This window comes from Gavialis gangeticus, unplaced genomic scaffold, assembly GCF_001723915.1.
Source record: "Gavialis gangeticus isolate Ggan-Ray unplaced genomic scaffold, GavGan_comp1, whole genome shotgun sequence".
Taxonomy (NCBI): Eukaryota; Metazoa; Chordata; order Crocodylia; family Gavialidae; genus Gavialis; species Gavialis gangeticus.
In genome coordinates, this window is record NW_017729028.1 from 27,971,254 (window position 1) to 27,981,260 (window position 10,007).

The window sequence follows — 10,007 nt, forward strand, 5'->3', positions numbered from 1 at the left end:
CCCCACCTCTCTCCCTGTCCAAACCACCCCTTCTAGGTTGCATCCTTCTTACTTCCCCCACCCCTACAAAGGTTTGCTGTTTTGTGGTAGTTGGGAGAAGGGGACAAGTTCTGCCATGGGCAGTGTTCAGCAGGTATTCTTTAATAAATGCATGAAAAAATCGGCAGCTGCAACATTTTATTAAACCAAGGCACATCTCTTCTTCACACCATTTCCCTGCACCTCTTGGGGAGAGAGGGGTTGGGTGAGGGAGAGGAGAAGGGGGATGGTGCCTGAGCAGCCTGACTTGTGGGCAGTGCTGTCTGGGACACAGGGCCAGAGGAGCCCAGGGCAGGAGACTTGTGGCCTGGTGCCAGGGCACTGGCAACTCAGCCCTCTGGCCCTACATACCTCTGTCCATGAGGATGAGGAAGGTACTGGCTATTTGGGGCTCATCCTCTCACTCATACTGTGCCATATGTGCTCACGCTGTTAGGCCTGGTCTGTGGCCCAGGTCTTCCATGGCCTAGGCTTTGTGGACGACCTTCCTCCTGGTCTCACAGATGTTGTGGAGTATGCACCTGGTAACGATGGGTTGCATCAGGTTCTCCTCCACCTCAAAATGTCCACTAATATGCCTCAAGGTGGCTGAAGATACACTCTACTGTCATCCAGCACCTGCGTAGGCAGTAGTTGAAGTCCTCCTTCTGGTAGTCCAGGTGGCCCTGTACGGATTCATCAGCCAGGGCAGAAGGGAGTAGGCCATGTCCCCAGTGAGGAGGAGGGAATGATGATGTTGCTGATAACAAAGTTGGGGGTCCCAGTAGTGTAGTGCCCACTCCCCATCAGCCCAGGGAGTGGGAGTTGCAGAAGACACAGTCATCATGGGCACTGTTCACTCAACCAGCAAAGATGTGGGTGAAGCATCCCCAGTGGTCGACAGCGCAGGATGATGGAGAAGTAGCCATTGCGGTTGGTGAACGCCTGGGCTGGGCAGAAGATGGGGATGTGGATGCCACCCGCGGTCTCCAATGCCCTCAGACAGTTAATGATCATTAGTATTCACGTGCACCCCATGTACTCTCCACCATGCCTCAAGGTATCCAAAGGCATGTCCTATGATTGTACAGCAGCTGCTAAGCTGGAATCTCTTATATGTTCTCTGGGCACATCACTCGTGGACTTGCACAGCATAGAACATGGCTTTATGACTTTTTGTTGGGCTCTAAGCTTATATGTCAGGGCATACTAGCTGGCAAAAGTGCTTGAACACAATGGAAAGCATGGCTAAGGTCAAAACTCTGGTGTGAGCTCAGTAGAGAGCACCAGCAATACTTGATGGTGCTGCTCACTCAGTGCATGCAAGGTAAGGAGACCCAAAGCCATCCGCTCTCTATGGGACATAGAAATGTCCAAAGAGATGCTAAGATCCCTGCTCATCACCCCATGGATGTGAAATAATATACTGTCACTAGTTCTGACAAAATTTGAGTCAGTTTTGCTGGGAGGGGACTCTGTCTGTATACTGCTGATAGTGGTACAAATTAAGAAGTGCTTCAAATTCCACTTTTTAAAGTGCTTTTAACGTACTGTAAAAGTACCTCAAGCTCTGGGATGGAACTATGGCCAAACAGTGCTCCTGGCAATATAATTCTGCAAGACAGTTGTAGAGTTTGTTCACATAGAATACAAGACTTCCTTGGGAACCAGTCCAAAACTGAAACCCCCACAGGTACTGTCACAAACATCATCACTTTCTATTCCAAGCACAGGGTGTACTTCTTGCACCTTCTTTTCTCCAGCATAAATGCAAAGAAACATATTTTAAAAACCTGAAACTCTTTCAAACCTAGACAACCTGCTACACTGCTACATGTGCTTTTTAGCCTGCACATGTGATTAGTAATGTGGTACCAACAAGTGCTGTGATACGGTAATGAGTGTTGTATAGAATCGTAGAACATGAGGACTGGAAGGGACCTCATCCAGTCCAGCCTCCTGCTCAAAGCAGGACTAGCCCTAACTAGCTCATCCCAGCCAGAGTTTTGTCTAGCTGAGTTTTGAAAACCTCCAAGGATGGAGCTTCCACCACTTCTCTGGGTGACCTGATCCAGTGTTCTACTACCCTCCTAGTGAGAAATTTCTTACCAATATCTAACCTAAACTTCCCTTGCTGCAACTTGAGACTGTTGCTTCTTCTGCAGTCATCTGCCACCACTGAGAACAGTCCAGATCCATTCTCTTTTGAACCCCCCTTCAGGCAGTTGAAGGCTGCTATTAAATCCCCCCTCAGTCTTCTCTTCTCTAGACTAAATAAGCCCAGTTCCCTCAGCCTGTCCTCATATGTCATGTGCCCCAGACCCCAAACCATTTCCATTGCCCTCTGCTGAACTCTCTCCAATAGGAACCTATTCTGTTCTTAAACCAGAATATAATTGCTGACATGGAAAAATAATCCACCAAAAGCTCTTCTAATCACAGAATGTAGGGGTGTACTGATAGAGATTTTTTACAGCTGATACCAAAAGCTGATTTTTAAGGAGGCATATTGGCTGATCCTGATCTGATTTCTGATATGCAGCTCTTCAGCTTGAAGAGTTGCATCCAGCTGGTAAGTCTGGTGTGGTGGAAGGGGAGGGAAGGGGCGTGTGGAGGGGCAGATCAAGGCCCCAGCATTGAGGGAGGGAATGGGGCTGGAGAAGGTGCTGACCAGCCAGGGCAGGGAGGGGCAAGGGACAGAGCTGCAAGCAGCTCATGCATGGGGGTGAGGGGAAGTGCGTGTGCCCCCTGGATCTGTGTGGTGCGAGGTGGGCTGCAGCTGGGACTGGGGCTGGGGCCAGGGCAGGTGCAGGACAGCAGCATGGTTCACTGGAGGGAGAGTGGGGAGACTCCTGCCACTGCGAATGGCTTGTCTGACAGCTCCTGCTGCTGCTCCTGCTGCTCATCCAAGAGAGCATGAAGGGGGTGTGTGCCTCCAGATCTGCAGCCCCAGCCCTCCCCACCCTGTGTAGATTCGGGGGCACACGTTCCCCCCCCCCCCCCAGTGCCTCCTGGACAAGTGGCGGGGGGCGCCCGATGAGCACCGGACGAGCCATGTGCCATGGCAGGGGCCCCCCCCCCCCCCCCTGGGTAGATTCGGGGGCCCCCCTCCCCCCCCCCCCCCAGTGCCTCCTGGACAAGTGGCGGGGGGCGCCCGATGAGCACCGGACGAGCCATGTGCAGTGGCAGGAGCCGCGCCCCCTTCCCATGTCCCCTGACGAGCCATGCCTCTGTCCTGTACCCACCCCAGCCCCAGCTGGGCAGCCCTTGCCCCAGCCCCAGCCCCACACCCTCCATCACCACAGGGGCCTTGATCTGCACCCCCACACCCGTCCTCCCCCTCCCCTTCTACTCCACCAGACTTACCAGCTGCATGCAGCACTCCATGCTGATGGCTCTGCTCCTCACTGCCTACATGTTGCACTGCCACTGTGTCTACGGACAGGCTTTTATCGGACAAATTATTGGCCATATCGGGCCAATTTTCCAATACAGACATTTTTCTTTATATCGATGCCAATCCGATATTGGCCTGATGCATTGGCACACCTTTAACAGAATGCCATGTCCGCTGACCAAGAAAAGACTTATCAGGCTAGTCAAAAAGTGTGACCTGGGAAATTTGCAGGTCACTCAAGAAGCGCAGGTGGATAACCATGCTGAAACTGTTGGGGAACAGGACTTTACTATCATTCTGTGCTGTGGAAAATGACATGAAGTGAGGCTCTACTAGTACAGGTGACAAGTTCCTGTGATCCACGCGAATGGTGAAATCTGCAAATAAGGCACTGGGAAGGGCACAGCTCTGGTGGCAGGAGCCCAGCAGCAGCAAGTGCAGAGCTCCCAAGGAGCTTCTGGAAGTGTATAAGGGGTACCGGTATTTTCGGCATTTGTGAATATTTGAAACCGCGAATGCCGAACCCGCGAATAACAAGGGTTTCCTGTATTAGTTAAAATTAATAGGACAAGGGGCTGTTTTTTCTGATTTTCAATGTTTTCTGAATACCAGGTGTTCCTTATTGTGTTAGATAATATATAGCAGATAAAACAATGAATTGTGTTTATCTCCATTATACTGTCTTTAGCATAGGTTGCTTCTGTTTCTTTCCCAGACCCAAGGAAGGGCACTTTGTGCCTGAAAGCTTGTCTAGCATCTCTCCCAACTGTTGAAACAATAGACCTGAAAGCTTGTCTAGCATCTCTCCCAACTGTTGAAACAATAGAAAATAGACCTCCCTTGCAGCAGCACAGATTAATATCATTTCCCTTTGATAAAGTCTTTGGCATACTGCAGTTTGGGAATCTCATCTGTGCAAAGCTGTCAAGAACGTGTGCAGTGCCAGGCTTTGTAGCATAGCACAATGACAACTTAGACCTAGCACTGTGGACTTCCATGACAGCAGCCCTGATGTTTGATCGATCACTCCTAAGTGGTTAGCTACTGATAGCAACAGCTAGGGTTTGTGAGCTTCTGGATTGCAGTGCAACTTCCATGCCGATGGGGATTTTCATGGTCAGCTGCTGTTCTGGGCCAAGCTCTGCAGTTTTTTTAGGAAGGTGCTTCTTGTTTTACTGTGGTTCTGCTGCTGTTGGTCATTTTAGCTTTTAATTGTTATCCTGTTCCACCAATCACTGCCTAATGGCTTAGCTGGGTGGTGCTCAACCTTTTGGCCTTGTAAACCAAATGAGTGGGATGGGACTGGTCCATGAGCCAGATTGACCCTTGCATGCCAGGACTGGGTCCTGGGCCCAACACCGCTGGAGTCCTGTTTTCAGCAGCAGCTAGTTTCAACTTTTGGCAGAGCAGCTAAGAGCTTCTGATAATTTAGCTGTGAAAGGTTTAAAACTGTAGCCTTTGCCTGAGCAGAAAAGGAAGGGTGAGTGAGCTGATGATTAGGCCGTGTCCCTGCTATATGTGGCCATAACTCTGGAAAAAACTTTTTTTTCATTCTGACTTCCCACAAATAAGATGCTTGTCTTATTTGGGGGCACGTGGTCTGTGAGAAGATACGGTATTTAATGTTCGCTAAACTGGCTATTTAATGTTCAGTAAATGATTGTTCATAGGCACCAGCTTTTTTTTTGCTGGTGGGTGCTTGCAGGCGTAAACCTCCCCCCCCCCCGGAAAAAAAGAGCCCAGTAAAAACCTGGCACTTTACTTCTAACTCGGTGCATTCCTGTGCCAAGCCCCATGCATGCCCAGAAGAGGCAACATGTTACTTCTACCCAGTTCTGCTGTGTCTGTAAAGATTGAGTGCTTTAGTGGGGCTTTTTTGGCACTTTTATCTAATAGCTGATTGAATCAGCTTTAGTTAAAAGTGCCAAGAAGCATTGCTGAAGTGTCCAATCTTTACAGACACTGCAGAGCCGGGTTGAAGTCATGTATTTTTTTTCTAGTAAAGTGTGTGTTTTTTCTTTTTTTTTCTTTTTTAACATCTGCAAGCAGCTCTGTGGGTGCTGAGCACCTGCTAACATTTTTCAGTGGGTGATTGAGACCCAGAGCATCTAAGAAATCAGTACCTATGTTGAGTGTTTCATCATCATGAATGTGTTTGTTTTACTTTTTCCGTTGTATTATTTTTTTCTCACTATCACTCGAGGCTCTTTAAATGATTTCCTGCTCTGTTGCTTTTCTATTATATATCAGTTTATCTTACATTTATATCCCAGGTAGACGCTTACATATTTTTTTAACTCTTAGTCATTTGGTTATTTCAAAGTAAATACTGTCAGTTTTAAATACTGTTAATGACTTATTTCCAAACTTAAACCTTGTCTTACTTTATTCAAGCCAATTACATTTTTTTAATATTGAGCATCATCTTTACTAGATGAATGACCTTTGAGATTAGTTTTTTTGTAGTCCTATATCAATTTCTGATAGCTCATGTAAAGTATATTTGTAGTTGTCATTCCATTCTCTGTTGCTGCTATTTCAACCTTCAGGAAAAGGTCAGACTTACTGATTGTGGCCTGCTTTTTGAAGGTCATGACAGACATCCTTAAAAGGAATGAATCAAGTAGTTCAAGGCCAAAATGTGAACTTCTTAAAATTGTGACTATGCTCTGAATAGTGACATTGTTAAAGTTTCACTGGGGACAGCCCATGTTTGTTGACATTTAAATAATTTCCACTTTGCCATATACAAGTAAAGGTGCTTATTGTTTTGTCTCTAACTGCAAGTATTGCGAGCTCAGCTGGGGATCTTAGAAGTTGAACCCGTGTTCTTTGGCTAATCATAAAGATTCTGCTGTTCAAATTTTAGAGAGTCTAGACCCATGGTCCTTATGTTATTTACACTAATAAGCGTTGCAAGATGTGAACTGAGTTAACAATTCATTTGATGAGTAAGCTTGAATAGAATCCAGGCTAGTTTCCCATATCTGTATTAGATCTGATATGCAAAAGGGAACAAATAGTAAGCAAAATTCATTTTTGTCATTGAAATAAGCTGACACAATATAGAATATGCATAAGGAATTTCATTTATGAAGTTACCACGTTTATAGTCCTTCTTACTGTACCACTACTACCTCTATTTACCTTGTTTTATTATGGGTCATGTACAGTGTTGTTCGAGAAATAAAAACTTGCCAGCATGCTGGTAGAATACAGTGCTTCATGATTCCAGTGGCTCTGCAGCAGCAGTTCACTCTGAAACCATATTCTAGGGATTTAGCATTCAGGCGTAATTCTGAATTTTATGCATTTCTGCAGCCATCTCCTGTTGTGTCCCACTTTGAGAATCCCATCTGTGCTCTTCTGTTTACCCATATCATTTCTACAGTAAAACTTGTGGGAACAGAAGCCATTTTTTGCTGGGTAGGAGGTATAGATGGGAAGACAGTCTGTAATAGATTGCATAATTATTTTTTCTTTTATTTCCAGTATCTGAGAGTGGAGTATCAAGTGAAGATAAGGAAACTCAAAATGAATGGGAAGAACAGCAAATGAAGAAGGCACTCAAACTTTCTCAGGTAATATGTTTTTTCCTGCTATTGTCCCTGCTCTCTTCTCCAATGTAAGAGAATTTTTGGGGGGACCAGTGTTAAAACTTCTTTTTTCCATGTTCAGTAGACAAGGTTTTGGGGAGCTGACATTAATGCTTTAAGTGAGAGAAAGACAGGGGAAGAGTCTGCTAATGGTCCAAGGACAAACCCTGTTATTAACCTTACAGGATATATTCTTTGTCAAGCACTTGACCATTCACATGTTCCTCTGCTTGTGCATCGTGCTTCTCAGGCATTTAAGTTTGGAGACTTTTTTTGTCCTAACATAGCCTTAGCCTCCCTGTGCTCCACGCCTGGGCACAGAGAGTGATAAACACCTTCTGCTCCTCAGTTCCTCCCAGTTGGTTTGGTGCAGAACGGAATTTCTGTAGTCTGCTCCACACTAAAGTGTGTTCAGCCCTTGAAGTCGCCTTCTGACCCATGCTTTTTTTTCTCCTGTGCTTGCAGATCCATTTTGATTTTTAGTTCTTATTTCTCTCTCTCTCATTTTTGTCACAGTTTTCATTGTTTTCCGATGAGACCTAACACTCCATTGACCTTTGCCACATGGCTTTTCTAGTTGAGCGGGGCCATTTTCTTTTGCCATACCTGTCCTTTGTCTGCTGATATGGCTATCCTAAGCTTGCTAGGATTCACATTTTGTCCTTTCTGTGAGGAAGCTATCCTTTTTGTGGACAAGCATACCAAATGCCTGTACTCGTTGGGAGAGTCTCCCGCCCCTAAGACGTTCACTCGCCGTAAGTCATTTGTTTCCTGGGATAGGAAGAAGTATAAGGCCAGTGTCCACATTTACCTCTTGGGTAACTCCAAGGGGTTAGTTTTCAGTACCAGAGCACAGGATTCAGCTTGTTGTAGACCCTTTGGTTGGGGAAATTCATCCTCCAAAAGACCATCTTCTTAATTGCCCTCTCAGACGAGCAGCAGGAGCTGCCAGACAAGCCACGTGCAGTGTTGGGAGCCACCACCCCCACTCTGCCCCAATGAGCCATGCCGCTGTTCTGTGCCTGCCCTGGCCCGCACCCACAGCTGCAGCCCACCTCACGCCACACAGATCCAGGGGGCATACACACAACCCTCCCACCCCTCCCCACAAGCTGCTTCTGGCTCTGTCCCTTGCCCCTCCCTGCCCTGGCTGGTCAGCGCCTTCCCCTTCCCTAGCCCCATTCCCTCCCTCAACGCTGGGGCCTTGATCTGCCCCTCCACACACCCCTTCCCTCCCCTTCCACCACAGCAGACTTACCAGCTGGATGCAACTCTTCAAGATGAAGAGCTGAGTATCGGAAATCAGATCAGGATCAGCCAATATGTCTCCTTAAAAATCTGCTATCGGTATCGGCTGCAAAAATCTCTATTGTTACACCCCTACACAGGAGAGCTTTTATATTCCAAAATACTAGTCAGGTTATACTTGCCAGTATAGAGGTGTTCTGTACAGTCCAGAAAACTATTGATATAATTTGAGAGAGAGAGAGAAAGTAAGGGTACTCCAAACTGAAGAACTGTCCTTTTATTCAACTTTACTTTGCAAAACTTGTGCCCAGGAAACACTCTCCATTCAGTCTAGAAATATGCCCAGTTTGCTGCATATTCCAACTGTAAGGCCTGTCTATGCATAAGAAAACAAGTTACTAAAAAATAACACAGCTAATTCTTACAGGGAATTAATGAGGATGCTTTTCTGCATAAATCCCGAACCATGAAGATAACATTTGATCCCTCTGTTTCACTGCCACCTGTAGACTTAGAAATTGTAAAGAAGCGACTGACTACAAGGTAAATGCTAGTGGTTTGCAAATAAATATTGAGCAACCTGTGCTAAATACATTATTGTTTAATGTCTTTATAAACCATTTTGCAATCTTTCCCAAGTACTAGATGATTGTAGCTTTATTGTTTTACATGTATTTGCTGTATCTGAACAGTACTACAACTTAACACCAGTTTTAGGTCCCTGTCATGTGGTGAGCTATGTGCAGACAGATTGCCGCTCCCTTGGAAAATCCCGTTGATTTCAGTATTTAAGACTTGGTTGGATTCAGTAATGTAATTAAATGGGGGTGACCAGGGCACCAGTCTCTGGCTGTGACATAGGCATCCAAGACACAGAACTGCCCAGTAACACTTTGAGTTGGATTAGTTAAATTCTGACTTCTCTTGCATATAGAATAACATTTAGAAATGAGAATTAGATCTATAGGTTAATAGTGTTATGATATCATTTTTACCTGTCTGCCCTTGAAAGCTGAAAATAAAGATAAACCAATAACAATTTCATCTGTGTCATACAGAGTTAGATGTCTACTTTAGCATATGCTACAATCACACCTATATATTATTGTGGTGGACATAAAACTAGCTTTCTTATGCCATCTTAATCTATCAGGTAACAATAGCTATATCAGGTGAAGATATGGCAGTCTAGGCTTTAGCACATGCTAACAGCATGAGTGTGTGCCACAGGCCCCCATAGTAGCTAGGACACACTAAAGGCTACGCTGTTGCATTTTCACAGCTATAGTTATTCTTCTGAATTAGATTAAACTTGCCCAGATGTGTCAGCATGTGCTGCAAGCAGACCCACATATACCCTCACAGTAGATTGTTCAGCTCTTCATGAGACCATATTTTCTCTTCTTTCTTTTGTGATCTGAGGAATGCTGAAATAATAATGTTACATTTGATAAATACAACCATACCATTTGAACAAAAGATGAGACTTTCATAGTTTCATATTTTCATAGTTTCTAGGGTCGGAAGGGACCTGAGCAGATCATCTAGTCCGACCCCCTGCCATGGCAGGAAGAGCACTGGGGTCAAATGACCCCAGTAAGGTGGTCATCCAACCTCCTCTTAAAAACCCCCAGGGTGGGAGCCTGCACCACCTCACTTGGAAGCTGGTTCCAGACCCTAGCCGCCCTGACCGTGAAGTAGCGCCTCCTGATGTCCAACTTAAACCTTCCCTCCGCCAGCTTGTGACC

General features: G+C 45.8%; 1 protein-coding gene across 3 annotated transcripts in view; it reads left to right on the forward strand.

Moving 5' to 3' along the window:
- GCFC2 (GC-rich sequence DNA-binding factor 2) overlaps positions 1 to 10,007 on the forward strand; it is a 53,444-nt gene that overhangs the window by 18,178 nt on the left and 25,259 nt on the right. For all 3 annotated transcript variants that reach the window (XM_019520832.1, XM_019520830.1, XM_019520831.1), the window contains exons 5-6: positions 6,908 to 6,996; positions 8,687 to 8,802. In XM_019520832.1, coding sequence (XP_019376377.1) covers positions 6,908 to 6,996; positions 8,687 to 8,802 — 205 coding nt within the window. The remainder of the gene's footprint in view (positions 1 to 6,907; positions 6,997 to 8,686; positions 8,803 to 10,007) is intronic.